This window comes from Rhincodon typus, chromosome 14 (assembly GCF_021869965.1).
Source record: "Rhincodon typus isolate 14 chromosome 14, sRhiTyp1.1, whole genome shotgun sequence".
NCBI lineage: Eukaryota > Metazoa > Chordata > Chondrichthyes > Orectolobiformes > Rhincodontidae > Rhincodon > Rhincodon typus.
The window spans coordinates 12,646,174-12,671,140 of NC_063345.1; the positions used below are offsets into that span (position 1 = coordinate 12,646,174).

The 24,967-nt window shown below is 42.2% G+C and overlaps 1 protein-coding gene across 5 annotated transcripts in view; it reads left to right on the top strand.

Annotated features, from left to right (window-relative positions):
• The first annotated feature begins 3,874 nt into the window (after positions 1-3,874).
• The window catches only part of cd99l2 (CD99 molecule-like 2), a 210,779-nt gene continuing 189,686 nt past the window's right edge, over positions 3,875-24,967 (top strand). For 3 of the 5 annotated variants that reach the window (XM_048604907.1, XM_048604908.1, XM_048604906.1), the window contains exon 1: positions 3,876-4,261. In XM_048604907.1, the coding sequence (XP_048460864.1) occupies positions 4,201-4,261 (61 nt within the window). In that variant the 5' untranslated portion in view covers positions 3,876-4,200. Of the gene's footprint in view, positions 4,262-24,967 lie in introns of all 5 variants that reach the window. The other 2 variants (XM_048604905.1, XM_048604904.1) reach the window with 2 other exon arrangements.

The following is a 24,967-nucleotide window of genomic DNA, read 5'->3' on the forward strand; positions in this document are numbered from 1 at the left end:
ATTTCCTATGTTTGTTTCAGATATTTACTTCCCCTGGTCATATTTGCTTGCTGAAATAGGAAACAGGAGGCTCTTACAAGCCACCAGAGAGGAAAGTGTAAGAGTGTGAGGCACGGATGAAATGAACAGAGGACCTGGGCTTAAGCAGGGACATAGGATTTAGGAGCAGGAGTAGACCATTCAGCCCTCTTGATTGACCAAAATCATAGCTGATCTGGCTGCGGCCTTAACTCTGTTTTCCTACCTCCAGATATCACCCCAACTTCCTCCATAACCCATGGCTGGCAGATTACTATTACATACATTGGGACAGAAAACCAAATGTTCTATTAGAAGAACTCAGCAAGTCAGGCAGCATCTATAGATACAGGAGCAAAGATAGTTCCTGACCTATCCAGTACTTCCAGCATTTCCTGTTTTTATTTCAGATTTGAAGCATTTGCCATATTTTGCTTGGATATTAATGGTCCAGTTCAGTACAACAAGGTAAACATTATTCAGGATGTAAAGAGATCTTCAGAACCTTAACAGCCACATAAGAATAGCTCATTGGGGAGGCAATGACCTGGTGGTATCATCACAAGAATATTTAATCCAGAGACCATGGTAATGTTCTGGGAACCCAGGTTCATAAACTCACCTAGCAGCTGGTGGAATCGGACTTCTATAAAAAATCTGAAATTAAAAATGTGGAGGAGAAAAAGAAACATCTATTTAACTAATGTCCTTTAGCAACCGTGGAAGTTGGGTCATTCAGTGTATTCAGGGCTAAGACAGGAAGGTTTTTCTGAAGAAGGGTCCAGACCCGAAACATCAGCTTTCTTGCTCCTCTGATGCTGCCTGGCCTGCTGTGTTCATCCAGCTCTACACCTTGTTAATTCAGTCTGTGTTTTGTCTTCCCAATGGAGAGCGGTGAATACAGTAGACTAGATTGAGTGAAGAAGAGGTAAATCACAGCTTCATTTGGAAGGTCTGTCTGGGGCCTTGGATAGTGAGGAGAGAGGAAGTAAACAGGTAGCTATTATACCTTCTGCGTTTGCATGGGAAAGGTGCCGTGGGACTGTGAGGATATGTTGGGAATTGCAACAATTCACCTGGACTACTAGACCCATTATCATATTATATGGGTTGCTTTCAGTACAGCTCACTCATTCTCTCCTACTCTTACCTCTTACTGTCACTGATTCAGCTTTTCTTCTGTCATAGAGAGTCATAGAGATGTAGAGCATGGATCAGACCCTTCAGTCCAACTTGTTCATGTCAACTAAAGTAATCCAGTCCCATTTGCCAGCATTTGGCCCATATCCCTCTAAACCCTTCCTATTCATGTACCCATCCAGATGCCTTTTAAATGTTGTAATTGTACCAGCCTCCACCTCTTCCTCTGGCAGATCATTCCATACACGCACCACCCTCTGTGTGAAAAAGTTGCTGCTTAGGTCCCTTTTAAATCTTTCCCCTCTCACCTTAAACCTATGCCCTCAAGTTTTGGAGCTCCCCTACCCTGGGGAAAAGACCTTGAAAATTCACCATATCCATGCCCCTCATGATTTTATAGACGTCTATAAGGTCACCTCTTAGCCTCTGACTCTCCAGAGAAAATTGCCCTAGCCTATTCAGTCTCTCCACTCAAACCCTCCAAACCTGTCCTGGCCTGCTGTCCCTAATGTTATAGTTTGCTGCTTACACATCGCTCTCTCTTAGCACAGCCTCCACTTAACAGCTCACCTCTCACCTTCCCCATCTCCCCCATTCCCCCAGACCTGTCCTTCAGCATAAATACCACTTTTCTCTAGCTGCTAACAGTTCTGATGAAGAGTCAACAGACTGGAAACGGTGACTCTGCTTTCTTCCCACAGATGCTGCCAGACCTGCTGAGTTTCACCAGCAATTTCTGTTTTTGTTTCCTATGGTCTCATGTACTTTCTTTTATCCTTTGAACTTGGGAGGGAGGGAGCCAGTAAATGATAAAGTCAGGCGGTCAGCTTGGCATTATGTTGTGTTTTGAATAGGAATAACACCAGCGTATATTCGAACCAAAAGTGGAAAGCACAGGTGATCAAAGAGAGGGAATGCAACAACAACAGAAACTGATGGAGAAACTCACCAGGTCTGGGAGCATCTGTGGAGAGAAAGCGGACTTAATGTTTCCGGTCGAGTGACCCTCCTCCAGAACTCAAATGCTAGCAGGAAGACGTCGCTCGCAAAAGGTGAAAGCAGACAGCTCTCTTCGTGTGAAGAAACTTTACCTCCCACTCTGCCTGCTGAGAGATGAGCCAAGGCAGTTTTAATCGCAATCATGAGGACCAACTGAAAATGGTGTGGGAGTACTCACTTCAAGGAGGGAGAGAGAGAAAATCTGGCACCTTTATATGGAGCTTTTTGGGAGACTGAGGTGGCACACTGATGAGTGACGGATTACAGTGTTCATTATCCTGAACTGCATACCTCCAATCATTGAAGAATTAAAGTATTAACTGAGGGCCAGTACTGGATCGACACTGTAAAGTGGGCGTAGAGATAAGGAAGCGGTCTGCCAATATAAACTGCTTCCTTTGGGGTTCTTGTGGTGCAGTGGTAGTGTCCCTATCACCAGGCCAGGAGACCCGGGTTCAGGTCCCACTGTTCCAGCGGTGTGACAGGACACCTCTAAGCAGGATAATTAGGAGGAAATGGAACTGTGCCGTTGGATTCCCAAAACGTCAGCCAACAACTATGCGGCGCTAATAACAGCATCATAGGACAATCTGGCTTTCAGCCTGGTTCTGGGTTTCAGTTATGAATTGGTGAGTTTTACTTCACTTCTCAGCAGCCTCTCGCCTGCCCCAAGTCAGAGCAGGAGATTATTGTACTGCATTTGCGACAATGTATATATATATAGAGAGAGTTTTTATGAATAAAGTATATTTTTGAAATTAAAAATGCTTGTAACTAGTAACTGCTATTTTGCAGCAAATATCATCGGTGCCCCCACTTCTTATGGATTATGATTAGTGTCTAATCGTGGGAAATAATGTAAACAACAGCGAGGAAGGGTCACCGGACCTGAAACGTTAACTCTGATTTTCTCTCCATAGATGCTGCCAGACCTGCTGAGCTTTTCCAGCAATTTCTGTTTATTGTTGTAGACAGCAGCGACATTGCTTCTTTCCAGTTAACTGATTTTTACAACCTCCTGTGGCAGAGGCTGGTCAATGTAGCATTTGGCCGGTTATGTATACTAATCATTTCTAAGCTGAAGTATTGGCGGACTATATTTTTTTAAGAAAATCCTGAAAAAAAGGACTTGTAAAAATAATGATTTACAGCCTCAAATCTCCCAAACTATTTTCCTTTTGGGCTAGGGAAATTAAAATAATTCGAGATCCCTTACTTATGTGGGCAGTTTTTGTTAAGTCACGGCAGATATAAAGCGAGGATTTCTGAAGGGTCCCCACCCGAAACGACAACTTTCCTGATGAAGGGTCTAGGCCCGAAACGTCAGCCTTTCTGCTCCTATGATGCTGCTTGGCCTGCTGTGTTCATCCAGCCCTGCACCTTGTTGTCTCGGATTCTCCAGCATCTGCAGTTCCTACTATCACGACAATTTTCCTGCTCCTCTGATGCTACCTGGCCTGCTGTGTTCCTCCAGCTCCACACTGCGTTATCTGTGACTCCAGATCGGCAGTTCTTACTGTCTCTGAATGACTTTCTTCTTTCTGATTTTAATGAAATTGCTGGGGAAATATAAACAAGGGCGTTTCGTTTTACGGCGTGTGTTTTTTTTTGGAGAATCGTGCCTCGCACAAGGACGTATGCAGGCTAAAAGTTTGGAAGTGCAGCTATATAGTTTGGAGACAGAACAGTTTTTGTTGTATTTCCAAGTCCTAGAGGTAGGATCAGGGATTGTTGGTCAGTGTTTGAGCCTTCTCTGCCTGCCTGCAGTGACTACATACAAACTCTCCCTCGCTGATCCAGCGTGCGGACGCCGAGCGTCACTTGAGTGTCAGATAGTCGGAGAGTGAGCTCAGGGAAAAGACGTGTTCTGGAGGCGGTGTGTGTGTGTACACGCCCGGCTACTTTTTCGACCTGACACTTCCAGCAACCCCCCGCCCCTCCTCTTCCTCCAACAACAATCAGATCTTCAATTCCAAACATTTTACTGCACCTTATCTCTGCACCACTTTCCACCGCCTATATATATAAACACACACAGAGACCATGGCGAACGCCCTGAGAGTTATCCTGCTGTGCGCCACTTTTACTCTGTTGACCGGACGAGGTAAGATGTATCTATATGTATATATATATTCCCCCCACCTCCTATTTTCTCTTATTCTCTGAGCTCGGGTGGATCCCGATGTGTGTGTCTGTTTTCGTGTTACATTGTAACGGGCTGCTTACTTATTGACGCAGTGACCGCTCTTGCTTTGATGTCTTTTTCTGTCTGTTTTCTTCGCCCCCTCCTGCAGCTTGGGCGAGGGCTAATTCGCTTCAGAAATAGAGATAAAATTTTCGGTGTAAAATGCTGGAGTTTGTTGGTTTTTGGCTGGTGGCTGGGGGTATAGGTTTGCTGAGGGGTTGACAATGGGATTGATAGGTCGCGCCGCACTGCGCTTGGTTACAGCTCGCACGGAATAGTCTTATTTTTGTCCCCCCCCCCCCCCCTTCTCAGATAAACGTTTCGGTCCTTTTAAAGCCCCTTGGGTTTGATGTGGGTGGGGACATGCCAGCTTTGGCATTGGCATGTTTCAGTGACTGCGCTTCTTTTTTTCTCCCCCTTCCTTGTGGGGATGGGGGCAATTTCGGTGCAAAAAAAGTCGACCACATCTGCGGAGGGTTGGGAGAGTCAAACTATTCGCAGAGAATCTTCTGTCGAGAGATTCTGTCCCCCCCGCCAATCTCTCGGGGCTTGTAAATCGTTTCCTGACTCTGCATTTTATTTGCTTAAACAATTCCTTCGGTAAATGGCAGCTGCAGAAGGATATGCCCGGCCTACATCACCATCAGATTGAATTCAGCTCGATTCGCCTGGAGCTCACTGCGGTTTTCGAGCTAGTCTTCAAGTGCAATTCGTGGCAACGCATGAGTCAGTTCCTGTTTGCCTTCCAATGAAGGGGATTCGTGCTAGTTCAACTTCTTTTCCCCTCACTGACCCAATCACACACCACCAAGGTTCAAGAACAGCTTCTTCCCCTGCTGTTAATTAGACTGCTGAGTGGACCTCTCTATAACTTCAAATCATATTGATGTAGAGGTGCCAGTGTTGGACTGGCGGTGAACAAGGTCAGAAGTCAGAATGACACCAGGTTACAGTCCAACAGGTTTATTTGAAAACACAAGCTATCGGAATGCTGCTTCAAAATAAACTTGTTGGACTATAACCTGGTATCATAGATAGTAGGAACTGCAGATGCTGGAGAATCTGAGACAACAAGGCGTAGAGCTGGATGAACACAGCAGGCCAAGCAGCATCAGAGGAGCCGGAAGGAAACGTCAGCCTTCCTGCTGCTATAATGCTGCTTGGCCTGCTGTGTTCATCCAGCTCTACACCTTGTTGTCTCGGACTATAACTTGGTGTTGTCTGCCTTCTGACCTTTAAGTAATGTTGATCTTGCTTTGTGCACTTCCTCTGCAGCCTTAACGTTGTATGCCTCCCTCTGTCTAAGGACCCATCTGATCTCTATGTCCTTGTTTGCTATGATCTGCCTATGCTGCTTGCAAAACAAATCTTTTCACTGTACTTTGGTACATGTGACCACAATAAATAAAAACAAATCTGGCCACCTTAGAGCAGATTTAAAAGTCTCAGTTTGTAAATCACTGAAAATTATGCTTCTTAAGGTGCATTTCCTAACTCACTAGATTAATTACATTCAGAATCTGGGTGCTAATTTTATATATAAAAAAAACGCTGACTGACACTCCTGTGCAATATTGAGGCAGTGCGGCACAGTCTGAGGTGCAGTCTTTCAGATGAGATGGGATGTGGAGGTCTTTCATTTGGAATTAAAAATTCAGTAGCTGCATTTCCAAGGGCAGAGGTCCTGGCCAATGTTTATCCCCTAACAAACATCAGGAAAACAGATTACCTGATTGTCCTCCTGTTACTGTTTATCATTAATTGGCTGTTGTGCTTTCTATATTATAATGGTGACTATGGAAGTATATCATTGGCTATAAAGTGTTTTGGGATGTACAGTACTGCAACTATAAAACTTGCATACAAAGCAATCCATGTTTAAGATGATAGCATGATTACTATCAAGAGAGGAAGCCAGAGGAACAGGGAGATCTTGGGGTGCATGTCCACAGATCCCTGAAGGCAGTAGCCAAGCTTAAAAGGGTGGTTAAGAAGGGATCTGGGATCTGTCTTTATCGGTTGTGGCTGGGGTTATAAGAGCAGGGAGGTTTTGTTGGAGCTGTAGAGGATACTAGTTAGGCCATAACTGAACTACTGTTTGCAGTTCTGGTCATTGCACTGCAGGAAGGATGTGATTTTAGCTATGAAGAGAGGCTGGATCGGTTTTATTTAGAATAGAGAAGGTCAGATGGGACCCGATTGAGTGAGTACAAGATTACGAGGGGCATGGACAGGGTGGGTAGGAAGCAGCTCTTTCCCCTTAGTTGAAAGATCAATAATGAAGTAGGGAAATAATTTTTAAGGGAAGAGGTTTAAAGGAATTTTGAGGAAAGCTTTTTTTTCACGCAAAGGTAGTGGGGATCTGGAATGCACTGCCTTGGAGGGTAGTAAAGGCAGGAAACCTCACAACCTTTAAGAGTACGTGGATGAGTACTTGAAATGTTATAATATTAAAAGCTATGGGCCAAGTGCTAGAAAGTGGGACTAGTGTAGATAGGTAGGCTCAGACTCAATGGGCCAAAGGGCCTCTTCTATGCTCTGTGATTCTGAGAGAGCTAGTGCACAAGTCAAATGTCCTTGGATGAATATTTGAACTTTCTGAAATAAGCATGGTTTAACTAGTGCTGAGGTGCTTAAGCAGTTTTGTTTTTGTTTGTACCTGTCAATAAGATTGCTTTGACAGTGAAAATAAGGAACACACTGAGTAACATAAAAACCAAAAGAACTGCGGATGCTGTAAATCAGGAACAAAACCAAGGTTGCTAGAAGAGCTCAGCAGGTCTGAAAGCATCTGTGAAGGCAAAAACAGAGTTAACGTTTCGGTCCGGTGGCCCTTCCTCAGCGCTGTATTAATTGTGTTCCAATATTATAGCTTAAAAATAAGGGGTTGCCCATTTAAGACTGAGATGAGGAAAACATTTTCTGAATGTTGAGTATCTTTGGAATTCCTTCCTTTAAAAGGCAGTAGATGCAGAGTGTTTTAAATATTTTGAAGACACAGATAGTTAAATTCTTGATTACCAAGGGGATGGAAGATTATTGGGGGTATGCATGACGTAGAGTTAAGGTTACAATCAGATTAACCATGATCTTATTGAATGGTAGGTCAGGCTTGAAGGGCTGAGTGGCATAATCTTGTTCCTTGTTTGTATGTAAGTTTGTATTCTGAGAAAAAACTAATAATTATGGTGTATTTAAACAGTCATGGAGACTGCCCTGTTATATTGTCAAAAGTAATTTAATATTTTACATTATCTTGGAAGACAACATTGTGTAACCGTTTAAGGCATTAATATGAAAAAATAAGATGTTTAACTTTGTTCATGATGGATTAAAAGTTGGTAAACAAAGAATATACAACTGAGCAGTGCTGTTTTGAAGATTTATTCCATGCGGCAGTGAATCATAAATTCATAAACGAATTAAGTCTAATATTCTCTTACACTGGCCCAAAGTCTCTTGAAAGAGTCCCCAGGCTATTTATTCAAGACATGAGTAAAGCTTGACAGATGAATTTTAAGCTATTGGTAAAAAATCTGTTTGCATTTAAAAAAAAACACTTTCGCAGACACAGCATGTGCTTTGACAACCTCCCACAATGAAGATAGTTCTCCCACAACCTAAGTTACTATGCACAACATGTTTTGGTTAATGTGCCAGTGTTTTGCAGCTACTTCCCACACACTTTGTATCAGTTGAGCACTGATATGTAGCATTTGATCTTGAGCAGCCTTATCAAGGCTATGGCAGTGAGCATACATGTACCCCTTTAAAAATTGTTTCTAAACAACTAAGAAGATAAAGACGGTCAAAGTTTAGCTTTCTCAGTTAAAATTTACTTTTTGCTTCCGGATGTGACTATATAAGACAATTGTTGGGTGACATTAAGGGATTTAACTTGCTGTCAATTGTATACTAAACAAATCTGCTTCAGATTGTTCAGGAATGGATAAATGTCCCTCAGTGCTACTGTTAAGTTCAAAAATAAGTGAAATGATTCTAGGATTCTACTGAAGCCCTATTTAACTTTCATGTTCAAATTACTATTGCCTGCAGAATGTAATCTAATATTAATGCAGTGCCAGGAATTAAGTGGTCCTCACTATTTATGTAATTCTTATATTCACTTGGACAAAGAACAATTATTATTTGGTTATGCCATCCGATGAGCTGTTGAACAACTATTGTATTCTTACTGGCATGGACCCAAGTGATATCTTCTTTACAACTTCTGGTCACAATACTTTATGGATAAAGCTGTTACTAAAATTTTGTGTAATGTTATTTTATTTTAAATGCAGGTACAGAGAGAATGCTTTGAATTTTAGATATGAATGTAGGATCAGTGAAGTAGCATTATGATGTACCTTTTAATTTAGTTGTAATTTTACAAAGTTACATTGCAATGTATATTTATACACTTCGATTGGTACAGTTTCAACATTCATATTTTGGTTGGTTCTTTTTATAATGTCTGATGTACACATTAAAAGTGAAAACACTTCAGGCACACTATGGAAAATATAATTCCTCAAACATGTACATTTAGATGATGTTGGAGAAATTGCAGTGGTCTCCTTGCAGCAAAGGATATTGGGAAAGATTTGGTAGATGTGGACAAGGTTATGACATGTTTAGATATGATAGACAAAGAAAATCTGTTCTATTTGTGGATGATACAAGGGCAGGTGACACAGGTTCAAGATTTTGGGCAAGAGATGTGGGGAAATACTTTTTTCTTTCTACACGGCAGTGGATGAAATTTGTCTGTGAGACTGATGAATAATTTAAATTTTGAATAATTTCAAATCAAAATTGTGTAGGAAACGTGGAAACTATTAGGGTTAGAGCAGGGAAATGGGAATGACACTTGCCTTCATTGGTCAGTGCATTGAGTATAGGAGTTGGGAAGTCATGTTGCAATTGTATGGGACATTGGTGAGGCCACTTTCAGAATACTGCATTCAGTTCTGGTTTCCTTGCTGTAGGAAAGGCATTGCCAAACTTGGAAAAAGTGCAGAAAAAATCTGCAAGGATGTTGCCAGGATTGGAGGGTTTGAGCCATAGGGAGAGGCTGAATAGATATATCATAGAATCCCTACAGTGTGGAAACAGGCCCTTCGGCCCAACAAGTCCACATCGACCCACAAAGCATCCCACCCAGGCCCGTCCCCCTATAACCCACCTAATCTACACATCCCTGAATACTATGGGCAATTTAGCATGGCCAACCCACCTAACCTACATGTCTTTGGACTGTGGGAGGAAACCCACTCAGACACGGGGAGAATGTGCAAACTCCACACAGACAGTTGCCCAAGGGTGGAATTAAACCCGGGTCCCTGGCGCTGTGAGGCTGCAGTGCTAACCACTGAGCCACCTTCCCGCTATTTTCCTTGGAGCCTCAGAGGCTGAGAGGTGACCTTCTAAGAGATTTATAAAATCATGAGGGTCATTATAGGAACGGTTTTGAGGAATGTGGGCCAAATACTTGCAAATCAGACTAGATCAGTTTCGGATATCTGATTGGCACGGACAAGTTGGACCAAAGGGTCTGTTGCTGTGCTGTACAACTCTATGACTGCTCTGCAGTGAGTTAGCATGCATGTAGTGGGCTGAATGTCCTCCTTCTATGCCAGAATCACTGTGAATATGCATGTGTTTGTGCGCATATGTACAGTAATTGAGAGAATTTGATAAACAAGAAATTTCAAGGGAAGGGGAAGAGCTGGGGATGAGATTGATGTCGATAACTCCAGTGTTGTCACTCCTGGCTGAGGGCCGATTGGGCAACATTTCTTCGGCATTTACAAGGCTAAATTAGCAATTAAAATTTGGTGGAAACAAAATAGTGGAAGCACGTGTGGCTGTTTTGGGATTCAAATTGATTTGAACTAATTTATGTTGACTGTGGATTATGGAAAATAATATGGAATTAGTTTTTTCTAGAATCGATAGAGTCAACACAAATTTATTTCCAATCAATTTAAATTCCAAAGATCCACATGTGTGCCTGAATTTCACTGTGTTTGCTAAAGAGATCAAATATGCAATATGTGCTTTCGAACTAGAAGGAACTTTAGCTCATCAGACCTGAGCCAGCTGCTGGAGAGAATTGAGTGAAGAGTAGTCTGGAGTGTACAGCCAACCTATAAATTTGATCTTGACATTTTTTTCTGCACCGCTATAATGGAGTGGATGAGGAATTGTTAGAGTGAGACAGAATTGTGTCCCCACCTCCTTTCAGTCTGACCTAGGTATCCATGGTAACCGGTACATGATGCTGGAGAAAGCTCTTTGCTGTGTTAGTCCTTCGAACGTGAACCATAAACATTGCTGGAGCTGGTTGGATTTGTGTGACGGTTCAGTACTTTAAATGGCTATGTTAACCTTTAAAAACAAACAGCATGTCCTGAGAAAATCAAAGCACAGAAACGGATTTTGATTTTTGTGCTGGCATAACATGCCTATTTATTTAGCTCCACTACTTCCTTTTCAGTTGTGAAATTGGCTGAAACAATAGAACGGGAAGCAACGGATTTGCATTGTATTATTTGCAGAAAGAGGCCAGTTTTTTTTGTCATATTTTTACTGTGGTTTGTGCACGTTTTATGTTAGGCTAGACAGAAACCTATGTGGATCAGTGACTGCTATGATTAGCCAACAAATCCATTACTTTCACATTGTGTGACCATGAGAATAAGAAGACAAACTAGTTCGATCTTGGCTTTCTTCCATTTAGCAATTTATGTTTCTATCAGTAACAGAGTGACCATTGCTTTTCATCAGCCTGAGCAAACAGTTTTTTTTAAAATTATGCTGATGAGCCAGGCAGGATGATGAATTACAAAGCAAGAACAGACCATTCAGCAATACAGGCCCAGGTCTCTGAATTACATAATATCATTGAGACCATTCAGCACATCATGTATGCACTGGCTTTCCAATGAGCATTATGACTTGGTGCCATTTGCCTCCCTTTTCCCCAGACCCTTTAATAATCATCCATTGCTGGTGGTTTAGTGGTTAGTACTGCTGCTGCCTCACAGCGCCAGGGACCTGGGTTCAATTCCACCCTTGGTTGTCTCTCTGTGTGGAATTTGCATATTCTCCCCGTGTCTGTGTGGCTTTCCTCCAGGTGCTCTGGTTTCCTCCCACAGCCCAAAGAAGTGCAAGTTAGGTGGATTGGCCATGCTAAATTGCCCATCATGTCTGGGGATGTGCAGGCTAGGTGGGTTAACCATGGGAATTACAGGGATGGGGTGGGTCTGGGTGGGATGCTCTTTGGACAGTCAGAGCAGACTCAATGGGCAGAGTGGCCTCTCTGCACACTATATGATTCTAAATTATTGGAGAAAATTCTTAGAAGCAGGATTTACTCACATTTGGAAAAATATGGACTTATTAGCAATAGGCAGCATGATTTTGTGTGGGGGACATCATATCTCTCAAACTTGATTCAGTTCTTGAGGAAGTGACAAAGATGATCAATGAGGGCAGGGCAGTGGATGTTATCTATATGGAACTTAGCAAGGCCTTTGACAAAGTCCCTCATGGCAGTCTGATAGAGAAGGTGAAGTCACAAGGAATCTGCGGTGAGCTGGTAAGATTGAGACAGAACTGGCTTAGTTATAGAAGATAGAGAGTAGTGGTGGTATGGCGTTTTTCTGCCTGGAGATCTGTGATCAGCAGTGCTCCGCAGGGATCAATGCTGGGACCCTAAGTGTTTGTAATGTGTATAAATGATTTGGAGGAGAACGTAGGCAGTCTGGTTAGTAAGTTTGCAAGTGATTAAAAGTTTGGGGAGCTGTGGATAGTGAGGAGGATTGCCAGAGGATTCAGCAGGATATAGACAGGCAGGAGACTTGGGTAGAGAAATGGCAGATGGAGTTTAATCCAGACAAACGTGAGGTGATGCATTTTGGAAGATCTAATGCAGGAGGGAAGTATTCAGTAAATGGCAGAACCTTTTAGAAGCATTAACATACAGAGGGATCTAGGCGTTCAGGTCCACAATTCCCTGAAAGTGGCAACACAGGTGGATAAGGTGGTCAAGAGGCATATGGCTTCATCAGTCAGGGCATAAAAATTCCAAGTCATGTTGCAGCTGTATAGAACTTCAGTTCAGCCAGATTTGGAATATTGTATACAGTTCTGGCTGCCACACTACCAGAAGGATGTGGAGGCTTTGGAGGGGATACAGGAAAGCTTAACCCAGATGTTGCCGGGTTTGGAGGGTATTAGCTATGAGGACAGATTAGACAAAGTTGGTTTGTTTCACTCGATGACCACGAATCCATTGTTGATTGTCAGGAAAGCCCATCTGGTTCACTGATGTCCTTTAGGGAAGGAAACTGTCATCCTTACCTGGTCTGGCCTACATGTGACTCCAGACCCTCAGCAATGTGGTTGACTCTTAAACTGCCCTCTGGGTAATTAATAGATGGGCAATAAATGCTGCCCAGCCAGCGATGCACACATCCTGTGAATGAATTAATAAAAACTTGAACGTTGGAGGTTGAGGGGGTGACCTGATAGAAGTTTACAAAATTATGAAAGGCATGGAGAGTCAGAATTTTTTCCCCAGGGTAGAAATGTCAATTACTAGGAAGCATTGGTTTAAGGTAAAGGTGAGGTAAGTTTAAAGGAGATGCAAGAGGCAATTTTTTTGACATAGAGGGTGGTAAGAGCCTGGAATGTGCTACCAGAGGAGGTGGTAAAAACAGATAGAATAGCAACATTTAAGAAGTTGACAGATGTGACGAGGCAGGGAATAGAAGGATGCAGACCGCACAGAGGCAAAAAATATTTTGTTTAGAAAGGCACCATGTGTCAGCCCAGATTTGGTGGGCTGAAGGGCCTGTTCCTGTGATGTTCTATGTACCTCAGCAACAGGACATCTTTGTGGGCATTCCTCAGGGTAATGTTCTTGGCCCAACCATCTTCTGCTTCATCATAAAGTTGGAAGTGCGATGTTGGATGTTGATTCCACAATGTTCAGCATATTTGCAATGCCGCTTATTACCGAAACAATCTGAGACCATGTGCAGTGAGACTTAGTAGCCTGGATGTTTGTTATAAATGTTATTTGCCACTTGAGTGCCAGGCATTGATTCTCATCAACAAGCAATAATATAACCATTTCCCCATGATATTCAATGACAATACCAGTGCTGAATCCTCCACTATCAAAATGCTGGGGATTATCATTGATCAGAAACTGACCTGCACCAACTATATCAATATTGTGGCTATAAGGATAGATCAGAGGCTGGGAATTCCTCAACAGGTAACTCAAATCTTAAGTTCTCACAGCTGGTATGCACCCACAAAGCATAAGGATAGACAAAGAGGAAAGAGAGGTGGGTAACATTGCGAGTTAAGGAGAAAAGTAACGTAATATTGAGGAATGGTATTGGGCTCTGGCGAAGTGGGATCAGTCTAGGTAGAATTTAGAAAACAAGGGGCAGAAAATGATAGTGGGGATTGTAAATGGATCCCCAAACTAGTAGTAATGGTGGAGAAGACATTAGATGTGAAAATAAAGCTACGACTAATAAAGATACATCTGTAAATATTGGTGACCTTAATCTGCATATAGGTTGAGCAAATCAAATAAGATTGGGGGAGGAATTCTTGGAGTGTGTACTGGATGTTTTCTGCATCAGTATATTGAGGAGCCAAGTAGAGGCCATCCTAGACTGGGTGCAGTATAATGAGAAAGAACTAATTGGCAATCTAGCTGTGAGAGGCTGTTTTGAGGGAAGAGTGACCATAACATGATAGCATGGAGAGTGACATGGTTGATTCTGACACTAGGGTCCTGACTGTAAGTAGCGGAATCTATGGTGGTATTAGGCATGATCTGGCTATGATAAATTGGGGAGCGTTACTTAAAGGGATGATGGTGGATAGGCAATGCCAAACATTTAAAGAATGCAAGAAGGAACTGCAGCAATTGTTCATTCTGGCCTGGCACCAAAACAGGAAAGTGGCCTGGCCATGGCGAATGAGAAATTAGGGATTGTATTAGGTCCCAGAAAGGGGCATCTAATTGGCCAAAAAGAGCAGCAGACCTGAGGATTTGGAGTTGCTTAGATTTCAGCAAAGGGGCACAAAGTGTTTGGTTTAGAGTGGAGAAAGAGAATAGACAAAGAGGAAAGAGAGGTGGTAACATTGCGAGTTAAAGAGAAAAGAGTAAGCTGGCAGGGAACACAAAAACAAATAATAACATTTTCTTCTTTATGTACATGAAGAGAAAAAGAATTGTGAAGACGAAAGTAGGTCTCTTACAATCAGAAAAATGGCAGTTATAATGGGGAACAGAGAAATGGGAGAACAATTAAATGAATATTTTGAAACACAAACAAAATTGCTAGAGAAACTCAGTAACCCTGACAACATCCGTGGAGTGAAAGCAGAGTGAACACTTGGCATTCAGTAACCCTTCCTCCAGAACTGAAGGACATCAAGGAGGACCCAAAAATGTTGAGAAGCACATGAGCTAATGAGAGGGAGGAACTGAAGGAAATTAGTATTAGTGAAACTGGGATAAAGGCTGACAAATCCCAAGGGGTCAACAATTTACACCCCAGAGTACTTTAGAAACTGGCCCAAGAAATAGTGGATACATTGGTCATTTTTTCAATATTCTGTTGACTCTGTGCATTGGAGGGTAGCTAATGTAACCCCACTAATTTTGTTTTATGAAAATGGTAGAGAGAAAACATGGAATTATAGACTGTTTAGCCTGACCTTGGTGGTGGGGAGAATGCTAGAATCCATGAAAAAAGACTTGATAGCAGAGCATTTGGAAAACAGTGACAGGACTGAGCACAGTCAGCATGGATACTCCTCACAGCTGGCATATGCCCACTCTCCACATGTCTGGATGAGTGAAGCTCCAACAACATTTGATGGCTTCAACACCATCCACCTTCGACATTCACTCCTTCCACTACTGATGCATAGTCGTAGGACTGTGTACTCAATTCAAGATGTACTGCAGGATCTCACCATAAGTTCTTTGACAGCACCTTCCAAAGCTATGACCTCAGTGACCTAGAAGATCATGACGCAGGCAGGTATATGCGAACACCACCAGCTGCAAGTTCCCCTCCATCGCGCACAACATGACTTTTAATTATATCACTGTTACTTCACCGCTGGCTCATAATCCTGGGACTCTGTTCCTGTCAGCATTGTAGATGCACCTACACTGCATGGGCCGCATTGGTTCAAGAGGGCAGCTCACTACCATCTTCTCAAGGGTGATTAGGAATGGGGAACGATTGGTGGCTGACATAGCAATACCATGAAAGAACATAATTAAGCAAATTTAGTTTATTTTGAGATATTAAATTATCACTAAGTTAGAAAAAATCTCTCAAAATTGTTCACGTGATTTTCTTCCCTCAAAACTGTTTTGGCAATCAGGGTACCATCTAACCAATACACCATAAATCCATAACTGCATTTACAATAGAAAATATGTTCCAAAATGCCATTATTCAGTAATGGGGCCTCCAGGATCACATGGTGATAGTGATAGAGGGAACTGAGCAAGGGGCTGAGCAGTTCTGTGGTTCTTCCACCAGCTGGTGGTTATGGTGAGGGAGGGCAGCAGTTGACTAGACTTGCACTGAAAACATAAGGGTGCCTTTGTAAGGAGAAAGCTGGAGGGAAGTGAAAGCAGACAGACAAAGGAATTCCTCTGTCCAATGTAACCCACACATTTCTTCTATGTACATAGTGTATATATTCTCACTTATCCTTAATTTTCCTACCTATTTATATTGATCTGGTGCCAATGGAGTAAACCTGCTTCATGATCTTTAGGCCATCCATGTATTCAAATCTCTCGCACTACATTTCTGCCAAGATGAATGTCTGAACTTGGTTCTGTTGTTAAAACTCCCGATATTAAATTCCCCAGCATAGTCCTACTATATTTGGGACCATGCCTGAATTCTCCAGTATTTAAGAGATGCCTCTATTTTTGTCTTTCTGAATTGCAAGGCCTCCTAGCTCTTTTGGGATCTCCAAACACAAACAGGTTGGTAATATTCTCACTGACATACAAAACCTCAATTCCTTGGTTAAACTGATCATGGCTACAGGTGCAAATAGAACAGGTAACAACAACTTCAACAAAAGCTTACAACCGGCTAAAAATGAGGAAGTTCATAAAATTCTCAATATATATGATTTCCTACATACTTTTGAGTGAAGGCATTATAAACGTGCCTTCCTTAAATAGTGAAACTAATTTATTATCCTAATCCTCAGGCACATCTCATCTATATTCACACAAGGGTAAGATAATGTTCTCCTGGGCTTTCTTGATTACAATTTAGTATGAGAGTTTAATGGCATTTGAAGAATTTGAGTTCAGTTCAAAATCTGGAAATAATGTATTGTCAGATTGCGATTTAAAAACACAACTTTCGAAATGGGCAGCTGTCTCCTTGGCTGTTCTCTGGTACACCAATGTGGTCAGCTGTTAGCTGACTAAAAATAGCTTAGTGGGCTACATTGGTCAGGGTAATGAGGGATGAAGAGTGAATAGTGGTATTGACAGTGATACTTGTATCCTGAGAATTCTTTTTTTAAATTTTTTTTAACATTTGGGAAGCAGTAATTGCCATTACAAGATTGGGATTCTTTAGTGGTTTGGAAACAGGCCAGAAACTGTCTATTTGTGAAAGAGTGAGAAATATTGATAACAATTGATCTGCTGAACTTGTATCAGTTGGAGACAAAGGAACAGAGCTGATTAGCTGGAGTACACATACAAGACAGCTAATTAACTGTGCCAAACAAATTGATTTTTTTTGAGGCAGTGACTTCTAACTTTTCACTTTCAAAATGCATTTGTCAAAAAGTCTACACGGAAATCCTCTACCTAAACTTAAAGATAAAATTTTGATGGTCGGAAGTTATTTCAAAAAATCTTATGGGATTTGAGTGATGTTGGCAATACTGCAGTTTATAGTCCATCTTCAATTGCCCTGAAAAATGGTGATGGTTGCTGCACTGAAACACTCTCTTGTCCTATGAATGATGTTGGGTAAGGATTTCAATGGCGTTGACTTGTGTTCCCTGGGATTTGAGCTTGGAATCTGTCAGAACACTGGAATCAGTATCTCAACATGTATTTATCAGCAGATAATGAATCTTCAATTTTTTTTGTATTTTCTGTTTTGGTTTTTATTTTTTAATTTAGTTTATATTTATTCATGGGATGTTGGCTTTCTGACTATGTACTGCATGCCCTCAGTGCTGTTTAAAAAAAGCAGTTCTGGGATTTTCTCCCAGAAACAGTAAAGGAACAGCGATTCTAGTTCCAAGTTAGGATGGTGTGTGACTTGGACACTGCTGACCTGTGCCCTTGTGGATGGACTTTAGGGAGTTGGGAGAGAGGTTATTTTGCTTCGGGATTCCTAGCCTCTGACCTTCTCTTGTACCCACAGTATTTATATGATTGGTCCAGTTCAGTTTCTGCTCCAGGGTAACTGCCAGGACGTTGCAATTGGGAATTGCACATACCAGCCTAGATCCTGTCCGAGTTTTGTTGCATATGGGCCCAAACTGATTCAATACCAAAGGGGTTGAGAGTGGTGCTGAGCATTATAAAATCACCAGCGTACGGCCCACTTCTGACTTCTAATGGAGGGAAGGTCATTGATGAAGTAGCTGAAGATTGTTGGACTTAGGACACTACCCTGAGGAGCTGGGACAATAAACACTGGCCCAGCCTGGGATAGCCAACTCCCATGATCAAATGCAAAAATAAAATGGAGCACTTGGTCCTTCACACACAATGAAGAGTAATACCTTAAGGAACTCTGCAAAGATGTCCTGTGGCTCATATTATTGACCTTGAATGACCAAAATAATCTTCCTTTTGTTCTAGGTTTGACTCCAGCCAGCAGAGAGTTTTCCCCGATTCCTATTGACTTTAGTTTGCTGGGGATCCTTGATGCCATTCTCCGTCAAATTATATAACGATATCAAGGGCAGTCCTCTCACCTCTGGAGTTTAACTTGCTTGTGTTTGAACCAAGGCTGTAATGAGGTCAGGATCTCAGTGGGCCTGGTAGACAAACATGACAGGGAGCAGATAATTGCTGTGAACGTTCCACTTGATCATACTGTCAACTGCTGCTTCCATCACTTTGCTGATTGTGCAGTAATTGCCTGCTCCTTATCAAGGAACTGTCTGTATTTACTGCCCAGCGAACGTTATCTTTCTGAACTGTCTTGCATCAACTGCCTCAGATAATCCTGCCAGTTACCTTGCCAGCGTCGAATTAGGATTCACAATAGCTGCTGGGTGAATGATGGTTTGTTCAGAAAATATTAAAAGGTGAGTTAGGGACACAAGTCTCGTACTAAAATTTGTTAGTTCTACAACCATTATCAGCAATGGCTAAACTCATGAGTATGCAAATAATTAGTAAGTCAAATTAACTAAGACTTGAGTGATGAAAGCAAGAGTAAAATGCCTTGAATGCTGTAAACGTTGAAGAAAAGAAAACAGAAAACTGAGGAAGTACAGAGCTAGCCCACCATAAAAGTAATCCAGTTGTTTAGCCTCTATTTCAACAAGATACCGATTATCAGTCAGAATCAGAAAGAGCATGAAAGATTGAGCACCTTTAACAAACAATTTTGACAGAATTGTTCTCCATTCAGTTCACCAACATGAGTAACACTTTCTGCAGAATTGACTACTTTATGATTTCAATCAGAGGGAGGTGATGGTCTAGTGCTATTATTGCTGGACTGTTAATCCAGAGACCACACAACATTCTGGGGATCCGGGTTCGAATCCTGCTACAGCAGATGGTGGAATTTGAATTCAATGAAATATCTGGAATTAAGAATCTAACGATGACCGTGAATCCATTGTCAATTGTCAGGAAAAACACGTCTGGTTCACTAATATCCTTTAGGGAAGGAAACTGCCATCCTTACCTTACCTGGTCTGGCCTACATGTGACTCCAGACCCACAGCAATGTGGTTGACTCGGGGTGACACGGTGGCTCAGTGGTTAGCACCTGCTGCCTCTCAGGACCAGGGACCAAGGTTCAATGTCATCCGAGGGCGACTGTCTGCGTGGGTTTCCTCCGGGTGCTCCGGTTTCCTCCCACAGTCCAAAGATGTGCAGGCTAGCTGGACTGGCCATGAAAAATTGCCCATAGTGTTGAGGGGTGTGTAGATTAGGTGGGTTATAGGGGGATGGGTCTGGGTGGGATGCTCTGAGAGTCGGTGTGGACTAGTTGGGCCAAAGGGCCTGTTTCCACACTGTAGGGATTCTATGACTCTTAACTGCCTTCTGGACAATTAGGGATGGGCAATAAATGCTGCCTGGTCAGCGATGCCCTCATTCCATGAATGAATAAAGATGAAAACTCCAAAAGGTCAAAATGGTGTTGCTAGCTACCTCCAAACGTCAGTTAATGATTCATTCACCGAATTCTTCAATCTCTTGGCACAAAAGAATGCGTGTTTTATTTTTTAATTTGGGAGTTGCAAGCTTATCTCAGTGCCTGTGGGTTTGATGGGATAAGCCCCTCTAAATTTTGTGAAAATACCTTGTTTGCTGAACTCTTAATGATTCAGTGTGGTGTTGATAGTGGTTAGAACTAAAGAAATCAGCTTGGGAACAGCAAAATCTGTTTGTGGCACCAGAAGAAAACTTGGCAATTCCTGTGCTCCATGTCGAGGGATGATGTTTTAGATTGTTGGTTGGTACAGTTGACTCAAAACTCAACTCCTCCACCACTGAGGAGCAGCAACCAAAAAAAAAATAGAATAACTGAATCCCAGTTCAATAATGTCATGCTCCAATCACGCAGTGAGTTGGACAGATAACATCCTGAGTCAGAATCCTGGAATGACCTCCCAAAGAGCATTATGGGTCCACCTACAGTGCACAGACTGCAGCGGTGCGAGAAGATGGCTCACTGCAACCCTCTGAAGGGCCATTAGGGATGAGCAATAAATGCTGACCCAGGCAGCGAAACCCACATCCCACAAATGAATTTAAAAAACTTTGCTGCCTATGTTATAATTCACGACAAGTCATGTTGACCCAAGTCACAGCTGACCTACATCAGCTTTCAATTAAGTATTGGCTCAATTTTAAAATTCTCACTATCTTAGTAATCCTTAGCAGCCCACAGCCCTGGATATCTGTAGTCCTCTAATCCTGTTTTTTTTTAAAGAAATATGTAGCATTTTGAACAGCCATCTGACATTGCAAAGCACTTTATAGCTGATGAAATGTTTTTTGGGACATAGTCAGTGTTGAATACATCAACCAGCTCCTGTATGAAAAGGTCCCACTAAGATCAGTTTGGTACTGACCAGATAACCTATGTATTTTTAAGGTTGATTAAAGGATAATTATTGATCAGGACAGTAGTGATAACTCATCTTGTTGTAATCATGCCGTGGGATCCTAGTACCAACACCCAGGGGAATCCACTGCAAATCTTATTCCAGCCTGAAAGATATCCATTTTACATTCACTCAAATAGGTAAATGGGATCTTGATTCAAACTTACATGCAAAAAACAGAACCTCCTCCAATGCAGAGCCCTTTCGATAATGCACTAGAGTGTTGGTTGTGATTTCTGTCCTTAATCCTTTGAGAGAAGTGGAGCTTGAATCTGAAACCTTATAACTCAGACAAGAGCACTTTCAACTAAACCACAATTAACTTTTCCCTAGATGGAAGGATCTGTGCCTTGGGGACATAGATTTAAGGTAAGGGGCAGAAGATGTGAGGAAAAACCTTTCTACCCAGAGGGCTGTGGGCATTGGGAACTCCCTGCCTATAAGGGTCATAGGGTCAGAAATCTTCAAAATATTTAAAAGTATTTAGATGTACACTTCCAGTGCAAGGGCATACAAGGCTGTGGGCCAAATGCTGATGGTTGTTTTTGACTGGCACAGACTTGATGGACTGAAGGGCCTTTTCTGTGCTGTAGACCTCTGACTGTCTAGGACATGTATTGTTTTGTGTAACCATGATTTTAATCATTGAACCATCAGAGGCTGCTTCTTTACCCATCAAGGCCCTACCCTGTGGGATTCCCAACCTTAAACGTCTGTTTTCCTTGCTTAGAATATTCCTGAAAAGTCTTCACACAATTGACCTCATAATCTTAAACTAACACCTCACCAGAGAGTTATATAGTTTACCACTGGGTGGTAGTGATTAAGCTGGTAGTTTTATCCTGTGTTGAGGAACTTGTAATCGAGGCAAGTGGACTGTATTCCATCAAGCTGCAGACTTATGCCTTCTAGATGGTGGGCAGGTTTTGGAAAATCACAAGCTGAATTACTCAGACTGGAATTTTCAGTGTCGGTCTTTTCTTGTCGCCAGTGGAAATGCCCAATTTAATGATTCGGTGTGTGTTGAAAATGTAAGTTAAATTAAGAGATAACAATGTGTAGAGCTGGATGAACGTAGCAGGCCAAGCAGCATCAGAAAGAAGGGTCTAGGCCCGAAACGTCAGCCTTCCTACTCCTCTGATGCTGCTTGGCCTGCTGTGTTCATCCAGCTCTACACCTTGTTATCTCAGATTCTCCAGCAGCTGCAGTTCCTACTATCTCTGAACGAAGCGAAGTTAAATTAAGTCTGGGATTCAAATGTTGACAGATCACTTGAGGTATTTCCAAGGTCAGGGTCGGAAGAATGATAACCATAAATGACAGTGGACTTGTTTAGATGACAGTAAGTCTGAAGACATTTGAGATAAGAATAATTCATGCAGTTTCCTCGGTAAAATGTTCAAACTGGTAAACGAGAGAAAACCTTACAGTATCCATCTACTTTTCAGATCAAGAACAAGATTGGCAATTAAAGTTTGATTAATTGACACTGCTACCCAGAAAATCTCTGGAGTGTCACATTGCCCTGGGGATAGATTGCAGAAAGGCAGTCTTTTGTTTTGAGTTTATCTGTATGCTTTTTCCAGAGCGTGTTAATCAGCTTGGGGGTAGCTGAAACAGGCACTCAGACATAAAGCTGGTAGGACCTGTAGAAGCAAGAACACAATGCAGCCCATGCTTGAGAACAGATGTCCACAATTGTGAGGTGACAAAAAAAGAGTTGGAGGGGCCCCTGGCTGAATGATGTTGGATGGATCCCAAGAAATCTCTGGATTCGTAAAAACTGCAGTACGCCTTGATTTGGACTCAAAAAGAGAAGAGCCCTGAAGATATTGTAATGTTCTAATTCCAGTGTGGAATTTAAAAACATAACTGGAAGTTGATATTTTTCAGGTAAAACCCATGTTTGTTTGTTTTTTATTTATTCTTTCATGGGATGTGAGCGTTGCTGGCAATCTGTTGTTGCCCATCCCTAATTGTGGTAGAGCTGAGTGGCTAGCTGGGCTATTTCACAGGGCAGTTAGGAGTCAAGCATATGACTGTGGATCTGGAATCACACAGAGGTCAGAATAGGCAAATTGGGAAGATTTCCTTCCCGAAAGGAGTGTCTGGAATGGGCTGCCAGAGGTAGTGTTGGAGGTGAGTACAATTTCATCCTTTAAGAAACATTTGGATAGGTACATGGATGGGATAGGTATAGAAGGATATAGACTAAACACAGGTAAGTAGAACTAGTTTAATTACAAAAACTGGGCGGCATGGACAAGTTGGGCCGAAGGGCCTGTTTCCATGCTATAAACCTCTATGACTCTAGTGAACCAGATGAGTTTTAGGCAATGCGTGATAATTTCTTGGTCCCCATTAATGAGACTGGCTTGATGGGACGAAGGGCCTTTCTCTGTGCTGTAGATCTCTGACTGTCTAGGACATGTATTGTTTTGTGTAACCATGATTTTAATCATTGAACCATCAGGGGCTGCTTCTTTACCCATCAAGACCCTACCCTGTGGGTTTCCCAACCTTAAACCTCTGTTTTCCTTGCTTAGAGTATTCCTGAAAAGTCTTCACACAATTGACCTCATAATCTTAAACTGACACCTCACCAGAGAGTTATATAGTTTACTACTGGGTGGTAGTGATTAAGCTGGTAGATTTATCCTGTTCGGTGTCGAGGAACTTGTAATCGAGGCAAGTGGAATGTATTCCATCCTGCTGCAGACTTGTGGCTTTTAAATGAAATTCATACCTGCTATCATAGTGTGTTTTGAACACTTGTCCCCAGGGCATGAACCTAGGCCTCTGGATTACTAATCCAGCAATGTTGTTACTATGCCACTATGTTTACAAAATATATGTAGTGTTAAATTAGTAGTGTTTGCTTTGCTACATCAAACATTTCAGTTTGAACCGTGAAGTCTTGTGGCATAATTCTTTTGGGTAATAGCTGGGAGTTCAAATTTCTTTTCCAATGTTAATGGCTGAGATCATCATGAATGTAATTGGATGTGCCAAATTCTGGTCAGTGATGACCCCAAAATGTTCATTTTCCAGATATAATCTATTGAGGTTCAGTGTAGACATTTTGAATGAACTTATTCAGATGTGCCATGGCATACCTCTGGAGCAGGTGAGACTTAAACCCAGCCCTCCTGGCTCACAGATAGGGACACTGCACTACAGGAACTCCTGAGCCCAAGATGCTGAGAGAAGATTTGAAACCAAAATCATGAGGTGTGGAAAAAAAAATTGTCCCCATTGTTATCATTTAGCATGGTCTGATCTTAGGCCTCAGTGGTGGTACCCCTACCTTTTGGGTTAGATTATCTGCGTCCGAGCCAACCCTATGCAGATGTGTGTTATAACATGTCCAAACAGGTTGTTTCAAAGTACTTTAAGGATTATGAGACTGAAGAAGGGCGTCGTGACACAGTGGTAGTGTCCCTATCTCCGAGCTGGAAAGCTCAAATCCCACATGCTCCAGAGGTTCGTTATAACACATAGAGTCATAGCAAGTGATAGAGCTGTACAGCACAGAAACGGATTCTTTGGTCCAACTCATCCGTGCTGACCAGACATCCTAAACTAGTCCCAGTTGCCAGCATTTCGCCCATATCCCTTTAAATCCCTACTATTCATAGGCCCCATGAGATGCCTCTTAAATGTTGTAAATGTACCAGCCTCCACCACTTCCTCTGGCAGCTCATTCCATACATGCACCACCCTCTGCGTGAAAGCGTTGCCCCTTAGGTCCGTTTTAAATCTTGCCCCTCTCACCTTAAACCTATGCCCTCTAGTTTTGATCTCCCCCACCCCAGGGAAAAGACCTTGGCTATTCACCTTATTCATGCCCTTCGTGATTTTATAAACCTCTATAAGGACACCCCTCAGCCTCTGACGCTCCAGGGAAAATAGCCCCAGCCTATTCAGCCTCTCCCTGTAGCTCAAACCTCCAAACCTAGCAACATCCTTGAAAATCTTTTCTGCACCCTTTGAAGTTTCACAGCATCTTTCCTATAGCTGGGCAACCAGAATTCAAAGTAGTATTCCAAAAGTGGCCTAACCAATGTCCTGTACAACTGCAACATGACCTCCCAACTCCTACACTCAATGCACAGACCAATAAAGGCAAATGTACCAAATGTCGTCTTCATGACCCTTTCTACCTGTGACTGTACCTTCATGTGAACAGTCTGGATAATCGATATGGTCTGAATGGCA